The sequence below is a fragment of the Rhinolophus sinicus genome, chromosome 12 (assembly GCF_057876585.1).
Source record: "Rhinolophus sinicus isolate RSI-liver-muscle chromosome 12, RSI-T2T, whole genome shotgun sequence".
In the NCBI taxonomy this organism is placed as follows: domain Eukaryota; kingdom Metazoa; phylum Chordata; class Mammalia; order Chiroptera; family Rhinolophidae; genus Rhinolophus; species Rhinolophus sinicus.
In genome coordinates, this window is record NC_142512.1 from 22,461,026 (window position 1) to 22,481,588 (window position 20,563).

The 20,563-nt window shown below is 34.8% G+C and overlaps 1 protein-coding gene and 1 long non-coding RNA gene across 13 annotated transcripts in view; one reads left to right on the forward strand and one right to left on the reverse strand.

Moving 5' to 3' along the window:
* Positions 1–20,563, forward strand: part of NF1 (neurofibromin 1) — a 209,195-nt gene that overhangs the window by 109,217 nt on the left and 79,415 nt on the right. For all 12 annotated transcript variants that reach the window (XM_019750679.3, XM_019750681.3, XM_019750685.3 and 9 more), the window contains 5 exons: positions 3,222–3,380; positions 3,924–4,021; positions 5,261–5,407; positions 7,228–7,374; positions 10,542–10,652. In XM_019750679.3, the coding sequence (XP_019606238.2) occupies positions 3,222–3,380; positions 3,924–4,021; positions 5,261–5,407; positions 7,228–7,374; positions 10,542–10,652 (662 nt within the window). The remainder of the gene's footprint in view (positions 1–3,221; positions 3,381–3,923; positions 4,022–5,260; positions 5,408–7,227; positions 7,375–10,541; positions 10,653–20,563) is intronic.
* On the reverse strand, positions 15,502–17,091 carry LOC109457646 (uncharacterized). The gene is made up of 2 exons (XR_002139055.3): positions 17,029–17,091; positions 15,502–16,441 (listed from the first exon to the last, which is right to left on the reverse strand). It is a non-coding gene; the product is annotated as an uncharacterized LOC109457646 (long non-coding RNA).

Below are 20,563 nucleotides of genomic sequence, written 5' to 3' on the forward strand. Positions count from 1 at the left end.
ATAGTCATTATAAATTTTAAATGTTGGTTTACGGAGTTATTGGCTTACCAGAATCTAATGATCTTTTCTTTTAAAAGCAAGCTGACTTTCTTTTGGGTATATGTATCATGGATTGGAATATGTAAAATTTGTAGAGAAGGTTCTGGCTTCTGGTATATAGCTGTGTAGTCATATTATAGATGCTTCTGTTTATTATACTCAAGTATATAATGTATAATTAGATCTCCTTTGAGAAGCTAATTGTCTGCTTCACTCAGGTAATTAAGCATGTATGGGTAGTGATCCTTTTGCTGATGGACAGTTTATGAGTGCATTATTTGTAACATGATTTTACTAAGGGGATTGAAAGGGATATTTGACTGGATAACTGATTTCAGCATATAGACTGGCCCAACTTTGACCTTTATACAGAATATCTTTTTGATCTAAATTACATTTTTACAGATTAAAAAACAAACACTTGAGTATGTGTATATTATGAGGTAAAAATACAGTGGTGTAAATTAGTAGTGAAAGAAAAAGTATTTATTAATATTGATTACATTTTACCATGTTTTTATCAGTGATACTATTGTATCATTAGTGAAATACATAATGAGATGATGCATGAAACAATGTCTTCCTGAGGTAGGGATATTTTGAGCTTTGACATAAATTATTTTTGAAGATGTGGAAGATGGTGAATGTGTAGTACTTTTTCACAAGTTTTATAATATTCTCCCTTTGGGAAATAATTCACTCAGATTTTCATTAAATTCTGAGACTGAGTAGTGTTAAGTATAAATCAGGTATATAAATGTGAATCATACTTGAAAACTTTTTTGTCATAGAGAAAACCAGTAAAAAACTACTTTCAAAATGTATTTTCAAAGAGCTTTCCATGTATATATGTTATTGATTTTTATAAGACACGTTTGCAGCAAGCTACTATTTTATAAATTAACTGGTTCTTTGGTAACCAAACTGTGGCTTTTACTTTTAAACCATTTCAGGATTTTAATTGATTAAAGTGAATATATGCTAATTTTTTTAACAACCTATTTGAAGTTAAATATAAAACCATTTTTAATCCTCTTCCTCCTTGCTCATTCCTTAAAGGCTTTAAAATTTTGTAGGTTTGTTGATATGTTTCTTCTGTTTTGAGATTAAAATTTGGGAATTCTAAATTCTGTAGCAATGGTGGTCTGTGAACATTCAGAAACTGAAGAATTTTGTCTATATGTATGTATATGTTCATTTTTCTGTTCTTACTCCCCCAAAAGTTAAACACTATACTAGATTAGTAAAAGCGCTTGAATTTTATTCTTCATTCTATTTCTAAAACTGTTTTTCAGCTAAAAATAACTCTAAAACAGTATTTAGGTTTTAAAGCCATTCCACTCAGGCTGCTATATGTAGCTGCTTTCACCAGTTTCCCCTTATGTAAGTGTAAGGTTGTTCTTCATGCAGTGGCACTCTAAGTACTACCGTGTTTCCCCGAAAATAAGATTTAGTCAGACAATCAGCTCTAATGTGTCTTTTGGAGCAAAAATTTATAGTAAAATAAGACCGGGTCTTATATAATATAATGTAAGATCGGGTCTTATATTAATTTTTGCTCCAAAAGACACATTAGAGCTGACTGTCCGGCTAGGTCTTATTTTCAGGGAAACATGGTATAACACAAAGGAAGCTTCCTGAGCAATGTAGCCTAAGTGAAGCTGAGAATATATTAGTTATAATTCATCACTGTTATCATCTCTTACAAAGATTTTCTTTGGCTTAAAAAAATTACTCTCTAAAGTCTTATTTTTACTAATTCCCTATCAGATGTGATAGAAAAGTGTTTTGAGATTTTAGGCAGTGAATACGAACACACGTTTAAAATGTATACCATGTGAAGAAATAGAATGAAATGAAATTATCCTTATTCTTTCCAGCGTTAATCTGGATTCAGTGAGCCATTGGAATTCATGACAAAATGTATTACTTTATCGAGGCATTGTGAAGAAAACTAGAGTTATGTGAGATTCTGCACATAAATCCCATTTTCTCATTTTCCCTAATATCTTTAGAAATGCAGGTTTATTCTTGGAATCCCAGAATATTGAGTGGAGTGCTGTGGTTTTGCCGTTACAGTTACCACTGCTTTCAGCAGTAAGCCACACTAAGCAAGAAAAGTTGTAAAGATTAAAATGTTACATAAATGTTCTTTAAAAATAAATATGCTTGTATTATCTGTAAAAAGTGTAAATTTCAGAATAGTATCATTTACATATGTTAATTTAAAACAGGAGGAAGAGATGGGAGCTGAGCCAGTTTCACATAACATTTTCTCCAATCTAATCTATCACTTTACCTTCAAAATAGAATGTTTTATGAAGACAAAAAGAAAAATCCATTTTAAATATTGAATTCACATTGTTTTTCAATGTGGGCAACCATTTCTTGAATCCTTAACTTTTATGTGTGTGTGTGTGTGTGTGTGTGTGTGTGTATACATATACATACACACACACATAATTTGACAGAATTATAAATTGAGGTAAATATAGGAGTTCACTCTTCTTCTGGTATGATCCTTTTTTCCTTTAGGTCCCAAGAATTCTAGTCCTTCATGGTTTAAATAATAGGTAGGTCCTTATAAGGCATTCTGATGAAGAAAAAAGAACTGGCAGTAACGTTACTTATAAGTAAGTTTTTTCTCTCAATAGGAATCTAAGAAAACTAAGTTTTGTTTTGTATATGGCAAACATTTTGCTGAAGAAATTCAATTGTACCTGGTACACAGCAAAACGTAAGTATTTGCTACTAGGTATTAGATGTTTAAGGGGTGTGCTGTTGAAAATTTAGCTTCATCTTCTAAGTTGACCATACTCTGATGTCTGTTAATCTTCGTGAAACATGATAATCTTTGTTTGAAAATTTGGTCTGTTTTTGTTACTCATCAAACCTGCAGTATAACAATAATAAAATTAAGATCTTTTTTCAGGTCTCTTCTATACAACTCATCTGTGAGATTTTTCTTAGGTATTTTTATTGTGCTTTAAAATGATGGTGGGCAGGAATTGAGGATAAACTTCATTTACTGATGTTTTGGGAGTAGGAAAAAAATAGAAATGTGTTGTTCATGAGGCTTGGTCTGTTCAATTTTTGTGCAAAATTTGCCCTTCAAGCTCTTTCTTCCGATTTCTTTGTTTTAATATAAACCATATATTCAATTCTCAACTCCTTGTTTTTAGGTGGTTAGTCAGCGTTTCCCTCAGAACAGCATCGGTGCCGTAGGAAGTGCCATGTTCCTCAGATTTATCAATCCTGCCATTGTCTCACCATATGAAGCAGGGATTTTAGATAAAAAGCCACCACCTAGAATCGAAAGGGGCTTGAAGTTAATGTCAAAGGTGAAGAATTATTTTGATAATCTGTTTTAAATTCTCTTTCAGCTAAATTTTCTGCTTTACATAGTTACTGTACTTCATTTATTTTATAAATGCCCTGTAGTTTTCACTTAGGTGCTTTTATTTTTATTTGTTTGTATCACAAAGGAATTCATTAGATTGATAACTGATGGGTCTTATTATCATGAGAAAATATTTCAGCAAGTCTTCTGAAGATAGTTTTCTAGAAATTCTGAAATGAAGACCAAAATGTATACTGTATGATTTTTTGTTGAAAAGACATAAAAAAATTTTAATGTGTATTTTTAGATACGTAAATGTGTGTGTGTGTGTGTGTGTGTGTGTGTGTGTGTGTGTGTGTGTGTATAATTACATTTATATTTGGGAAAGAATAGAAACAACACCTAGTATTTGTAGGAGGAATAATGGATTTTAACTTCCAGTAGATATATTGATGAGAAAATTCATGTTTTTTAAAGAACATACAAATGTGTAGACTTCATACAATAAACAATCTGATTCTTTATAACCTGTTTTATTGTTTAGATACTTCAGAGTATCGCCAATCATGTTCTCTTCACCAAAGAAGAGCATATGCGGCCTTTTAATGATTTTGTGAAAAGCAACTTTGATGCAGCACGAAGGTAAGCAGCCTGCCAGTTAGTTGATTGCTCTGTTTGAGTCAAATATTTTCAATTTCACTTAAGTCCATATACTTGGTGTACAGGAAGCTGCTGTGTAGGTCTTTCATTTCCTAGGTCAAGAACATAGTTAATCTTATTTTATTTTACTATAAAAGATAGTGATGAAGTATACCCATATTTATAATTGATAGTGATTTCCATATTTGTAAACCAGGAGGGATATGACATATTGCTAAAATAAAGGATTTGAAGTTGTTACAAAGTGGGTGAGAGGAAGATGGAAAAGATTACTTTAGGAAAAACTAAAACCAAAATGATACAGATAACGCATAATAGTGTATAATCATAATTTTTTTGGTAGAGTATTTTTGATATTTCAACTTGGAATTATATCAACTAAAATGTTACTCTGTAAACCAAATAATGCCGATGCATAAGATTTTGTTCATAACTGGACAACTGTTGAACTTCTACGATTTTAGAAAACTTGAAGTCTATTGGGTTTCCATAGCTAATTAGTTGCTTTTTGTTTATCTCTGAGTTGTTGGTTTATCTGTAAACTAGGGATTATACAATATTTTCCTGTCTGAATTGATTTAGAGAAACAAATGAGGTAATTTATGAGGACGTGCTTTATAAATGTAAGTTAATGTCCAGAATTCTGCTTTTCATGCAGTGTGAATGTAATTGATCTGACTCATAGTCTAAGCTAGATTGTACAATTTTCTCTTCCCTTTTTTCATTTTAATTTACATCAATTTCTTTCTAATTGGAGTTTAAAAGGTGTATTGTTGGACTGCAAGCCATATTGGAGAGAAAGTGAATGTCAGAATAGGATTCATATTCTAGCAGATTGACTATCATAGAGAGTTAAGAGAACAAAGGTTCTGATCCGGCCCTAACCGGTAATACAACTTTGGGGAAGTCTTTTGTCTTGTATAGGCTTCCATTTCCTTATCTACAAAATACAGGCTTCTCTCCAGAGCTTCACTGTCTAAATTTTGTTGTTGTCTGACCTCAGAGCCGACTCTGAGGCTGAAGCTAGGTATCAAAAATGGAAAACCAACTTTCTCCTTCTCTCTTCTTGTTTCATTTAAAGACAATCACATCATTTGTGAATAAGCCCTGCATATTTGGAATCTTATTTCTTTCACAAAGTTACTTGACATAAATTTAATTCAAACGTAGATGTGAGTGTATCTGGTTTTAAAAATTCTAATGATTTTCCATTTTTTGAAGGTTTTTCCTTGACATAGCGTCTGATTGTCCTACAAGTGATGCAGTAAATCACAGTCTTTCCTTCATCAGTGATGGCAATGTGCTTGCTTTGCATCGTCTGCTCTGGAACAATCAAGAGAAAATTGGCCAGTATCTTTCCAGCAACAGGTAAGATTTCCCAGTCATGGGCATATTGAAAACTCCCAGTTTGAATTTATATTAATAAAATTATTGGTCATACTTTTCACTTTGCATCTTCTTAGAATAAGAATTATGGTTTGGAAGAATAAATGAAGAAATGTAGACTTTTTAAAAATATGTAGACAAAAAGTTAAGTCATATTAAATGATCGAGAAATCTACCTAGGTGCTATAGGTTTTTTTTTTTCTTTTTATGTTAAGCTAAGAAGTCACAAATTAACCCTTTGGCTTTTTTTTTTTTTTTTGGGCTTGCAAACTATCAAACATAATGTGCAACAGGCATAGAGAAGTTTAAATTTACTGAAGGTCAAATGAGTATTGGTATCTGAGTCTGAAGAGCAGCTAATTCTTAGGAATTTAATAATTAAAACATTGCCAATGTTTTAATTCTATAATAATCCCATTTGTGATACTCTAAGTACATGCAAATAAAGCTCTATATAGATTTTTATTTGCATGTACTTAGAGTGTCAATACTTGGAAATTACTTATTTGAGAATTGTTTCATTACCTGGTTTTAGTTAGTCTTTTGTAGCTTGAATCACTTGCTGACCTTTCTAGTTATGTATGTTTGTAAAGGGCCTGAATTCCTATGTATGAGGAGCTCTCTTACAAAGGTAAAATGAGTCCAGATTATTTTTTAGTGCCAATAAAAATGGTTTGCTCATTCATGGGAAAGGTAGAAGACCATGAAACTAAGGCTAACTAATAACTAATTAGATGGGCGTTTAAGAGAGACAGCATTTTAATCCTTTATGAATTGTTAATGGATTGAAGTAAACATGGGCGTGACTGAGGTGTCCTCTAACATAGAAAGGTGAAGATGCTTTACCTGTGTGACACTAAAATCAACTATGGAACTTTTATTATAAATGCAAACATTCATTTCTCTTATGTAATTCACACATATATTCTTGTAGTTTGATGCTAGAGAGTTTTTTTAATTTTGGTTTGTTTAAAAAAATACGCACATTTCAAACATACAGAAAAGTATAGACTATAATATAACAGAGATCTATGTCTACCACCTAGCTTTAACATTATTTATTTTGCTATATTTCTTTAGATATTTATAACATTTTATTTCTTGGGGGAAAAAGATATTACTTCTCTCTGTTACTGACAAAACAAGAAATTATGGCTATATGTTAAACTTAGGTATATATAACAGTTTTGTGTGTTTTAAAATTTTACAGAAATTACATATTGAATATAGTCTCTTCACACAACATTCTATTTGAGAAGTATCATTTGTTTAACTTATGTTAGTATTTCATTGAATGACTGTATCACAATTTATTTTTGCATTTCCTAGTTGATGGATACTTAGGTTTCCTATTTTTCACTATTTCAAATTATGATGTAATAAATATTCTTCATACTTGTGTCCTTGTGTATTACCTAGATGTGTGGTTGCTGTGTTCTGAAATACAGTATCAGGGACAGTATGTCCAATTCCTGAATAGTGGTTTTCAAATCGGTTCTTTTCATCCTGCGAAAAAGTGGATCAGAAGGTTATTTTTACTTACTGATTGCCTGTTTAATGGCAATGGATTCAGATCACTAGAAAAATAAATTTTATGTAAATTTTACAGTTTGGGGAGTGGTGATATTTCTAAAATGTCTCAGTGTATACTTATAACCCCTGAGGTCTTTTTGGTGCCATTCACAAATCAGTAGGAACCCCCAGCTGACAGCAAAAACAAAAGCAACAAGTGACAATCTAAAGAAATGTGTATTGCTAAATGTGAACTGCTACTTTTTTTCTAAGTCATTTGCTATATCTAGGGATCACAAAGCTGTTGGAAGACGACCTTTTGATAAGATGGCAACCCTTCTTGCATACCTGGGTCCTCCAGAGCACAAACCTGTGGCTGATACACATTGGTCCAGCCTTAACCTCACCAGTTCAAAGTTTGAGGAATTCATGACTAGGTAAAGTACCACCTTGACTGCTTTCTTTTTGGTTGAGGCACAAGGTTCACTACTAGGCCGCTTGTTAGATATGCTTGTATTTTTTATAGGGGATTATCAGGAAAGATGTAGCTAATAACCACATTGCCATATTGTGGAATTTAACTTTTCTCTTACTCTATATATTATTGAAGTATGCTTTGTTTTATAGTTGACTTTCTTATAAAAATAATAGTATCTTATTGACTAGTACTTTGTCATATTACGTTGAGGTACTTTTGCATTAATACTTATTAAGGGAGAGTGGGTAACATTATTTTCATATTATAGTTAAATATAGCTCAAAGCGAATAACTAATTTGCCCAAGATTCCACATCTAATTCACAGGTCCTTTGGTTCTAAGCGCTGAACTCTTTATACCACAATAACATTTTTCAGAACGCTTGTAAAAGTTAATGGTATTTAGATTGAGGCTCAGAAAATACAGTATATTTCACCACTGCTATAAAATTTATTTCTTTGGACATTTGTTTTGAATCTGATTTAGAGGGATTTAGTGTCTGAGCTAAAAGATCCTGGTTAAATATTCGCCTTTATGACTTTCCAGTGAAGGGTAGTGTTGAATCCTTTAGTCTCTAAAATAACTTTCATAGTACTTTACCCTTAGTCACCTAGTATGGACATCACAGTGACTGTGGTTAAGTGTTTGGTCATAGTGTGTGCCAGGGGCAGAAAGAAAAAAGCAGAATCTGACATTCAGAAGTTAATTTACATTAAAGATTTGTATACTCGTATAATGTGACTTATTACACTGTAAGTGCCTGTTATTAAACATATTACATATATAGTAGTTACCCTTATTTGTGGTTTCACTTTCCACAGTTTTAGTTACCCATGGTCAAACACAGTCTGAAAATAGTAAATGAAAAATTCCAGAAATAAACAATTCATAATTTTTCAATTGCTCACCATTTTGAGTAGCACAGTGAAATTTCACACCGTCCTGCCCAGGACATGAACCATCCCTTTGTCCACCGGTATTCACGCTGTATGCGCTACCTCCTGGGTAGTCACTTCATAGTCGTCTCGGTTATCAGATTGACTGTTGTGGTATCGCAGTGCTTGTATTCAAGTGACCCTTATTTTGCTTAGTCATGAACACAAAGCCATTCACATAACTTTTATTACAGTATATCATTATAGTTGTTCTATTAGTAGTAATTGTTGTTAATCTCTTACTGTGCCTAATTATAAATCAAACTTTATCATAGGCATTTATGTCTAGGAAAAAGTATATACGGGGTTTGGTACTATTCATGGTATTCGGCATCCACTGGGGGTCTTAGAATGTATCCGCCACAAATAAGTGGAACTACTGTAGGTGATAGTTTTGTACACATGACTCCAATTCTTTGATATTAGTTTGAAAGGTATGAATATACAATTTCCAGCTTAATTTTTATCGTTAGCTCTATTATATTTTTCTCAATGCAATGAATGTTTATTCCTATGTAATTAAAGGAATATTTTTCCATACAAAATTTTCATATTACCTAATTGAAAATTACATAGTACAAAAATATAAAACTTTTTTATTCAACATTACTGAGGATATCCTAGCCATTTTTCCTTTTTTTCTAAGAAAACTTCTTTATTACTTCTTTTACCTAAGACCCTACCTTCCCTTAAAAAACAATCTTCTGTGCTTTTGAAGACTAATCTGTGTAAGATGCTTAGAACAGTACCTGGTATATACATAAAATGTTTAATAAATGTTAGGTATTTGCTCTCTTCTAAGTTCCCACTAATGCTCTTTGAGACCCATTTTTCTTTTAAAGAAATGAAAGTAGTTTTATAATTTTCTGAACTATAAAAATAAAAATTGTTAAATTTTTCAAAACATAGGTTTCTAAAGAAGAAAGTAAAATGTCTTCAGTTATTTCACCTCTTAAAGATATTTCAGTTAACATTTGGCAGATCGCCTCCTGGTCATTTATCTATATGCATGTGTACCTATTTCTCTTATCAAATTATGTCTAGGTTGTTTCCATTAATGTTAAACAAATGATGACCTGGTACCAGCAACATGATGGAATGAGATAATACAACTTCTCTTCTTCCCTGTGCCCCCAGACACAAGACACATAGCATTACTAGGTAAAAGAAAATATATTTTAAAAATAACATTTTAAAAATTCATAGCTAGAAGATAATTTCTGAGAAAATTAACTAGCATACAGTCAGTACAGAGAGATAAAGAAATGGAAAATATGAAAGAGGTTAACAGATACAGATGACAGAATGAGAAGGTCCAACATGTCTGATAGGTGTTTCAGATATAGAGCTTAGAGAGAATAGTGAAGATGTAATATTTGAAGAGACAACAGATGAGAATTTTCTAGGGTTGGTGAATGACACAAATCTTCAGGTTAAAGACACACACTTAATGTTGAGCAGAATATATAAAAATTAAATCATGCTTTTTCAGAAATATATTTAAATACATACAGGAATTTAATATGATAAAAGGTAGTATTCAGAATCAAGGATATTAGAATGGACCTTTTTTCTTAGCAGTTGAACTTTTATTTTACTTTTTAAAATTTTTACTTTTTTCTTTCCTACAGAAGGCAGGTAATGATTATTGATCTGCAGTTGTTGTGTACTCCCTGAAAGAGGGCACGTAGGAAGCTGTAGAATGGACTCTTAATAAGTGGTGCTAGTACAACTGAGTAACCATCTGGAAAAAGATGCTCATATCATTCACAAGAATAAACTCCCATGAAGAAGAAAATATGGGCAAAGGAAGGCCTTTCTCATTCATGAAAATCAATAAACCAGAAAATAAAAGATTGATAAACTTAACTCTTAAAAAATCAAATAAATAAAAACTCAAAAACTTCTATCTAGAAAAAAATTACGGTGATTAAAAACAATCCTATAGTTAATGTGCCTGTCCGTTAGTTTTCTTAGGATAGTCCTCAGAACCACTCTTTATGGTTCAAAGAGTAACACCTTGAAATTTTTGGTACATGCTGCCAAATTGTCCTTCAAAAAGCATGTTTGTTGCTTTTTAAATATTTTGTCATTTTGCATATTTTATCACTGGTCCAATTGTAGATTTTTTGTAAATACTCAATGGACAATATAAAGCCTATGAGTTAATAACTATTCTTTTTTCTTTCAGGCATCAAGTACACGAAAAAGAAGAGTTCAAGGCTTTGAAAACGTTAAGTATTTTCTACCAAGCTGGAACTTCCAAAGCTGGGAATCCTATATTTTATTATGTTGCACGGAGGTAAGAAATACTATGTTTTAGTTTTTCTTAACAGAGTTTTTAAAAGTGATCGCCCATGTAAAGAGACAACAGATTTGGTTTTTCCGATTTGACTTTACTGGAATTGCGAACAAGTTTACTTGGGAGAATATAGTAGCTCGGTAAACAGCCATCCTGTCCCACAGTGATGCTCGGTACATTAGAGATTGCTTTTCATACCCCCTATTTCACGTTGGCTTCTCTTTGCTACATCAATTTTTTTTAATACTACCTACAATGGATTAATTAGCAAGAGTAAAAAAAATCACAAGGAATCTTTGTCTTCAGGTTTATTCTGATTCAATAATGTCCACAACATGATAATCAGGAACTTCTTTATTAAGCAGAAATGAAACTTTAAGAGTCTGTTTCTGAGAACTTGAGTAATATGCTGCATAAGACAGCATGAGGGTGATTTACCAAATAATTCATAGAAGCTGTGGGAAATTTCTATAAAGATGGCATAGGTGACAGCCTAGAAATTTGACTGTTTGTTCACGCTGTCTTCAGTTAAGGTTGGTTCCCAGAAAGCCTTTCTGGAAATGCTGTGAGCTCCTCCTTAACAATAGGTATGATGCTTGCATTGTTTTCCTGGCCATTGTTTTTTCTTTCTTGTCTCATTCTGCCTTCCTTTTGAGAACTCATCTGCGACGTTATTTGGTCAGTTTTACTTCTTCCCATTTAGTGTGACATAAACTCAAGGTAGTTGAACCTTAGAGACAATGTGATATAATGGACCACTGGCTTTGGAGTCTCAAGGACTGTTTAGTCTTAGTTCTTGTTCACTAGCTATAGAAATTAATCTTTCTGAGTTCCTGAATTTAACATAAATTGAGGATTATGTCAGTAGACTGAATGGCCATGGATCGCATACACTTGGCAGTTGTATAGAAAATGGTTTCCTGTGCTGTGAAAGAACTTTTTAGTTTGATGTAATCCCGTATGTTTATTTTTTCTCTTACTTCCCTTGCTCGAGGGGATACATTAGTAAAAATATTACTAAGGGTCATGTCTGCAAATTTACTTCCTATATTTTCTTCTAGGAGTTTTATGGTTTCAGAGCGTACATTTAAGTCTTTAACCCATTTTGAATTTATTCTTGTACATGGTGTAGGAGGTGGTCCAGCTTCATTTTTTTGCATGTGTCTGTCCAGGTTTCCCAGCACCATTTATTGAATAGACTGCCTTTACTCTTACCCCAATTTCTTGCTTCCATTGTTATAGATTAAATGACCACATAGGCATGGGTTTATTTCTGGGCTCTCTATTCTGTTCCATTGATCTATATGTCTGTTTTTATGCCAGTACCATGCTGTTTTGATTACTATAGCCTTGTAGTATGATTTGATGTTGGGTATCATGATACCTCCCACTTTGTTCTTATTTCTCAAGATTGCAGTGGCTATTCGGGACCTTTTATGGTTCCATATAAATTTTAGGATTCTATGTTCTATTTCTGTGAAAAACATCCTTGGTAGTTTGATAGGAATTGCGTTGAATATATTGCCTTAGGCAGTATGGACATTTTAACTACATTAATTCTTCCTATCCATGAGCATTGTATGTGTTTCCATTTATCTGTATCTTCTTTAATTTCTCTCCTCAGTGTCTTATAATTTTCTGAATACAGGTCTTTTACTTCTTTGGTTAAATTTAATCCTAAGTATTTTATAGTTTTTGAAGCAACTGTAAATGGGACCGTTTCCTTAATTTCTCCTTCTAATAGTTTATCATTGGTGTATGCAAATGCAACTGATTTCTGAATATTAATTTTGTATCCTGCTACTTTATTAAATTCATTTATCAGTTCTAATAGTTTTTGGTGGAATCTTTGGGGTTCTCTGTATATAGTATCATGTCATCTGCGTATAATGACAGTTTTACTTCCTCCTTACCAATTTGGATGCCTTTTATTTCAAAGAAGTCATTCTTATTTTCTCAAGAAGATAGGCCTCAGGAAAAAAAAAAAAGAAAGCAGCTCCTGCCCAGGTGTAGACAGAACTAGATGGCTATCAGTTCTGGAACTGGCCTGTGCTCTTGGACTCTCTCTTAGCCTCATGTTCAACTCTACATCATGATTCTTCTCTTTCTGTTTGACTTTAGCCTCAGCTAGTATCTCCTTCATTACTTCAGTATCGCACAGAAAGATAATGTGGTTCAGCTAAAAAATATCTGTTGGGCAGAACCTTTATTGCCAGGTGCTGGCTCGCTGGTATTTTCTGGCTGCCTGTATGTCAAGAACATGCTCCTAGTCCATCAGTCTTGTAATTCAAACTGACCACCGGTGCTATTCCTTCATTAGGGGCGTTCTTAAGTTATGTGTTTTAAGTTTGTTTAATTGGACCTCAATGGTTTAATATTACTTCTAGGTACTTTGCAAATGTCTTTTGAAACCATTTTTCCCCCACTGTCATCACTGAGACTCATATACACTCTTACCTGTACTAACGCAGCATTATCCTCCTGCTCCCTACTCCCCAGGTAACTACTTCCAGGTCATCTTAACATTGCTTCTGGAGACGGTTTCCAGTACAGATCTAATCTTGTCTCTCTCAACGTGTTAAATAACCCCATTGACTCCCCATATAAAGTTCAGGTTCCATAATCAGGCCTGCAAGGGGCTCCATAATTTTGCCTTAATTTAATTTCTAATCTTTTCCTGCTATTCCCTCCCATATACTTATGCTCCTGCCTGGTCATAAAGTACCAGAAATACAAGGACAATTGTTGCGACATTGTTTATAGTGGCAAAAAAATGAAAAACTATGTTTTAAAAGGAGAACTATTGAATAAATTATGTACATCTGTATTATGGAATAATATACAATGTGTTAAAATATATTTGCTTGTTATCAGTGACAAAAACAAAATGCAAACTTGTGTGAACCAAAAGGAATATCAGTTGGCAAATGTACCTAAGAAAATCAGGAGATGGACTGCCTTCTTGCATGATTGCATGCAGAGTTTTGAACAGTGGCATCTGGAGAACATCTCTTTTCTCGTCTCGTGACTCTCCTTTCTTTGTGTTGGTCTTATTCCTAAGCAACTGTTCCTCAGCTATGGCCTGCAATGGCTTGTGTTCTCCCAGCTTAAGAACCCCTTGGAAAAATACCTCTTTCCTAGTAGTTACAGCAAAAGTACTGGTCTTATTGGTCTGACTTAAGTCACGTGCCAATTCCTGAGGTAAATCACTGTGTGTGGGGGAGGGTAGTTTTATGGTTGTCTAGGCCTGAATTATGCACCCATTGCTGGAGCTCAGTGGTGAAGCCAGCCCTACTTGAGTTGCATGAACTGAAAGAGGAGGGGCAGTGTTTTCCCAAGGGAAGATTGGATTCCTGATACCAGAATGAGGAAAAGTGGATTCTGAGCAGGGAAAAGTCACAGAAGTCCTCTAATGCAGCTTTAAAAAGACCCAGAAGGATGATTCTGACACTTATCATACAAGGTGCAGAGTAATATGTGTGTGTGTGTGTGTGTGCGCGCGCGCATGCATATAATATGTATAGACAGAAATGTGTGAAAGTATATACAGTAAATTGTTCACATTGCTTATCTCACGGGAGTAGGATTGGAGGAGGTAAAGGACCAATTATAATATTTCTGTTACATATCTCTGTACAATTTGACTTGTTGCCAAGACTATGTATTATTTTTGTAAGAATAATTAAAAATGTAAAACCTAAAAGTTATAATGAAGAGTTTTCCCCTTAGGAATATTGTGATACCTGGCAACTGCTTTTTCAGTGGTAATAGTAATAATAATAACTAACATTTACTGAGTGCTTTCTCTGCATCATACAAACTGTGCATATTATATAATACTTCATTTAACTCTCACAATAACCTTCTGAGCTAGTATTAGTAACAGTGATTGACATGTATATAAACTGAAACCTAGGGAAGTTAGTCATTCTCAAACCTAGCTACCAGAATGACCTGGAGAATTCAAACAAACATCCCCAGCCCTACCTGGGCTGCCAAATTAAAATCTGAGGGCTCGAGCTTAATCTATAGATTTAACAGGCACCTCCAGTGAATCGCTTGTAGTCAGTTTGTTTGGGAATCACACTGGGTCCTGTATTTAACTCATGGTAGCACAACTAGTAAAGAATCAGAATTGAGTTTCAAACCTTAACGAATGTAATATTAATAACATGGTTGGTTATTAATACTGTTGAATTTTTGTACTAGGTTTTTGGGTTAAGTTAACCTTTTTGGACCAGCATGAAAATCTCACCAATAGTTACGAAATATATTTCTGTAGGGAAGAGTTCTGAATTATAGGCATCTGTTTTATAAATGACCATTTGAAATACAAGATAAATGTTTACTTAAAGCAAGATAATCTTGGATAAAGAAGATGTGGTACAGCATGGAGGGACCTAGAGGGTGTTATGCTAAGTGCAACAAGTCAGACTGAGAAAGACAAATGCTGTATGATCTCACTTATAGTTGGAATCTAAAGGAAAAAAATAAATGAACAAACAAAGCAGAAACAGTCATAGATACAGAGACCAAATTGACGGTTGCCAGGAGGGAGGGAGGTTGGGGAGCTGGGTGAAAAAGGTGAAGGGATTAAGAAGTACAAATTGGTGGTTAACAAAGTAGTCGTGGGGATGTAAAGTACAGCATAGGGAATATAGTCAATAATGTTGACAATTATGTGTAGTGCCAGGTGGGTACCCCGCCATAGACTAATCAGAAAGATCTCTGCATAAATTATATAAATGTCTAACCACTATGCTGTAAACTTGAAACTAATATAAAATAATATTGAATGTCAACTGTAACTGAAAAACAGGAATTAATATATTTTTTTAAAAGCAAGATAATCTTTTCACTGGATCAGCTGTATTATGCATTCCAAAGGTTAGCAGAATAGGCCCCTTTTTACTGTAACAACATATTGCTATTACACCTTCATGAAATATGGTGACACAGATAGGTGTATTGTTTCATAGAGCATTCTAGTTTCTACTTATCAGATTAGCACTTTTTTGTCTAATAAAAAATGAAATAATACAAAAACAACATGTCACTCCTGATCACCCCCCCACACACACACAAGCATACTTTGCTTAAACATGACCAGCATAATTTCTTCTCTTATACCTTTAATGTAAAAATCTGATTTTCAATTCAATTTTTGCACACATTGGTATTTTGCTTTTTTTTTTTTTTTAAAGCATTTGTAAGGAAGGAAACCGTATTGAGGTAATAATCAGGCTTACACAACTAAAATTTGCAAACAACCAAATTAAGCTAGGATAATGATAACCTCCTAGGAAGTAAGTTGAAATAAATTTGATTTTCCTAGTGTGCTTGTTATCATTCAGCAGATGATAAAGAACTGAGATAGGAATGTAGAGAGTTCAAGTCCACGTCAGGCTGATTGCACACAAAACAGCAAAAATATTACGTAGCAAAGAAAGTGAGTGCTGCCCGTTGGATTCAGCGTGGTGCCACCACTGGTCATAGTCGTCGTATTCATGGGGGTAGCTATCTTTGGGGTCCCTGCTATTTCCAGAGGTGCCGGATTCGAGGTTGTTTTGGAATTCAGGTTTGTTGTAGAATTTGAGCGCATCTTGACACTTGGGGTCACGTGGAGGTCTGGAGTTGCCCTGGGATTTGGGCTTGTCTGAGAACTCACGCTCGGCGTGGCCTGCGAGACTGCTGTAGAATTTGCGGTCAGCGGTGGTGGACTTGTCCCCGAAGTGTTATCAACAAGTAGGAGGAACAGGCCGAGGAGTGACAGCCTGAACATCACTGTCCTGTTTCAAAATAATTACAGAAATTTACTCTGACACTTGTATCACAAACAAATCTCAGGACTAGCTTTTTTGAAGGGGGAGGAAAATGAAGGAACCTTTTTCCTGGGGAAACACCAACCTTTCTTTGGTTTAACAAATTTCATAATTTCTAAGATAGAAGGAAATTTAGAAGTGATCAAAACCAACCTCTTCATTTTACAGATGGGCTCAGAGAAAGAGCCTGACTTGCCTGAGGACACATATCTAAAAATGACCAGAACTAGAACTTGAACCTGAGTCTTAGTCCAGTGTTTTTAAGATGTGGACTCTGAATACATAGTACAGATGTATACTGTGTTTAATAGTAAGTTTAATAGTAACAGTTAAAAGTGTACCAGTAAGCTGTTTTTAAATTCAGGCTCATTTTCTTTTATCCTATAATCAAATAGGCACATTTGAGGTGATGCAGCTCACCCGTGTTGAGCATGGTTAACTATTCCTTTTTTAAAAAAACTTAAAGCTCAAACTTTAATTTCAGAAATCTAATATATACTAAAAGTTACATTTGGTTCTAATATGTAATTGAGCATATTTCAATTTAACATTACCTTTTGGTGTTTTTCTTTGAAGATTAAGAATTCAGGCTTTCTCCAGTGTCCTATGGGGAATTTGATTTCTTACTGTGTGCAGTTTAAATATAATTAGTGAGGAAGTCACGTGTTCTAAACTTGACCTGCCATTTGCTCTTTGGAAATAATCCTGTTGAGTGTTTCTAAACAACTGATGTAAACAGGTGGACTTTGGCAGAGAGCAAAGAATTCAAGTAAAGTCTTTCTAAAATCTACTCGCTTATTTAAAGAGCCCAGTGAAGGCTGCTTTATTTCTCTTATCAATGTATACATTAGTGAATTTCTTCACTGGATTGACTCTAACTAGAGGAATACACTATTTTGCCCTGCTATGATTATCATGAGTTGAAATCAAGTAAGTATATTAGTGATAGATGTCTATTGTTTTTTCCTAAAGCATCTCATGTATGTTTATAGGGTAGTTTCTGCTGATAGTTATTTTGAAGTATTAAAAAGAATTCAGGAATATAGCATTTCAGGAATTTAATTGCTAGTAAATAACTAAAGTGACCTATTAAAAAGGTTAAAGTTTATTAATTAAAACTAACTTAATAAGAAAAGGATTGCATATGAAAGTGATACTTTCATACCGAGTTTACAAAGTTTTTCAAAAAATGTATTAAACCGCCAACATTGAAGCGCATTACGTACATTCTTTAAAGGAATTTCATCTTTTGATCACTCCTTTTCCTTGATAACTGGCTTACAGGGAGGTTGGGTTGTTTTGTGCTAATGTCTTCATCACATTGGCCAGCATTCTTTAAAAATTGCAGGCCTGGGAACAGCCGTGTTGACATACAAGGAAGTTGCTACATAAGTGGCAGAAGTGCAAGTCAGTACATGTTCTTCCCTTGTTTTACTTTGCTCTGAAGTTCTTCTGCTGAAAGATTAGAACCCGTGCTTTCTCAGTCTTGTTTGTTTGGTCCATATACATAGAACCACGCTTCACTGGAGAATGTGTGATCAGACCAAAGAAGTAAACATAAAAAGCCTCTTAGCAACCAGAGTAGATGTTACAAATCAGAGAACTAAGATCATGTGCAGAGACCTATTGATGCTATTCACACACCTCAATTTCAACTTACTTAAAATTTAAAACTCAACATTTTCCCAGTTCTGTTCTTCTTCCCAGTAGATATATTCTTCTCATAATCTCTTCCTCAGTTAATTGCGTCATTTTGTAGCCAAAGGGCTCTGCCACCTTGGATTTCTCATGATCTTTTTCTTAGTGATTTTAAGCTGCCCAGACAGCTTGATAATAATTAAATCAAATGTAAAATCTTGAACTCTCTGGCACTCAAATGCTCCCAAACAAACAAAAATCACTAGGCCGTTCATTATTCGGACCTTGAAGTAGCTCCCACCTCTGGATCTTTGTGCAGCCAGCCTCCCTCACCCAAAGTGCTTCTTCCTCATTCACACTTCCGTTCCTCCTCCAAGGTCTAACCAAGGGCAGCACCTTTGGTGTGAGCTTCCCCTCACTCTGTTCTTCAGGTCAGTCACTTCAGGGCTTCATAATTCTAGAGCTCTTACCAGTCTATTTTTCACTACAGATGTGTCCTAAATCTTTCTTCCATCATCGTCTGTCTGTCTTGTGGTCAGACACGATCTCTGACTCTTTACTGCCCCTCCACCTGCTAGCACCGTGGGCCCTTGTACAAAAGAGTACACAATAAGCCTTGCAATTCATTGAAATCTCTTTGTTTCTTCACATCTGAGAGCATGATGTCTAAACTAAGAAGAGACACTTGGTTATTTGCAGTTTTCCCCGCATAAGCATACATTTATTTGCAGGCCTGAGTTGAAGTCCCATCTCTACTTTCTGCCTTCTGTTTTGAGATGATTTCTTCATGTGTATGATGTACATGCCTAATCCCTTACTTACAATTTTGAAATACAAAATATTCTGGAAACATGAAGTTTTGTCCAAAAAAGTTTGGCACCAACACTTATTTCTTTATTTGTATAAGGTACACGCCTAATCCCTTACCTACAATTCTGGAATCCAAACTTTCCTGAAAACATAAAGTTTTGTCAAAAGAAGTTTGGCACCAAAACTTATTTGGCGGAAAGACCTAACATTGGTGTGAGGCTTTTCATGATCTTTATTATTGTCATTTATATTTGTTCCAGTTAATGCGGATATTAATGTTTCACTGCAGAAATATTGGTGCGGTTGACTTTAGGGTGCTGTCTCAAATTCCACTGGTGTGTTACACGATACAGAATAAAGCTAGCACTTAACTTTGAGTTTCTCCTGTTCTTCTGGGCACCTCTCCATACCACTCCTAGCATTCTTACAGTTAGGTGGTGCCATGTGGCTGAGATCTGGTCGGTAAAATGTAGGTTCCGATGAGGTACGTCACTTCCAGGCCTGGAGTCCAACTTCACACCAGTCTTCTATTCTTGCTCTTTTCTGTTCATGCCTACTAGAAGCAGAGGGCTCGGTAGGGGGTCATCAGAAGATGGTAGAATTACTGGATGACATGAGCGAGAAATTAACTTGTGTTGTATTCGCCAGTGATGTTTTGGGGTCGTTGGCGACAGAAGTCAGTCTATGCTGACGAATCCAACCATGTGCTGGATGACTGCCTTCGCCTCTTCACATCCACTCTCTTCTTCTCCACCCTGCTCTGTACCTGACAGGCTGCCCGGTGGGGACGACATCATTGGGTTTCTTTCCTCACTGGCTTCAGTTGGCCCGTGGGGGATACAGGAGACTGGAGGGAAGAAAGAGAGTACGGTCAGTATGTATTCTCTAGGCTGCCCTCCTGAGGGTCACTGGGGGCTGGCTGCGTCCCTCTGTGAGGATGAAGTAGTTTTTGTGCACCACTCTCTCTGTGTCGGGTTTCTGGTAGCTGCTTCTTGCCTCCACTTCTTCAGGTCTAGTGTCTCACACTCTTGTAGTTTCCCTTAACCCTTCCCTCCCCTTTATACATAATCGCTCATATCCCAGTTTGAGGGTGCTGCGTATTTCCTGCTGGAAACTTTGCTACTACCCACCGTGTGTGCATGATACCATCTTCCAAACATCTGAATAGTTCTGAATTTAGAAAGACATCTTGCCCAAGGGTTTCAGGTATGGGATTATGGGTCTGTACCAAGTTTGTAGGTTTATTATGAGTATTAATTGTGATCATATTTGTATGGCATTCAGTAGAGTGCCCAACACATGGTAAGTATTTGATAAATAGTAGCCATAACTGGACTAAGGATAGCAATTCTATTGTTAATTTTCTATCTGGGAAATCTAAATTTCTCATATCTAGAGCTGGAGCTTTGGAACTCGTGCGTGCGCAGTATCTCTCTTTACATACTTATATTACCTTGGATTGACCTACTGGTTGTTTTCTTCGGTGTTTCCAGAACTTTCTACCCACCTTCATATATTGATTCTTTCAGAACTCTTTTAAGAAAATGAAGAAAAGTGACCTCATTTATAAAGTCATCTGAACGCTCATAAATTTCGTATAGCAATTTCTTGATAATTTCAAGTTGAAGTTTTAATATGTTA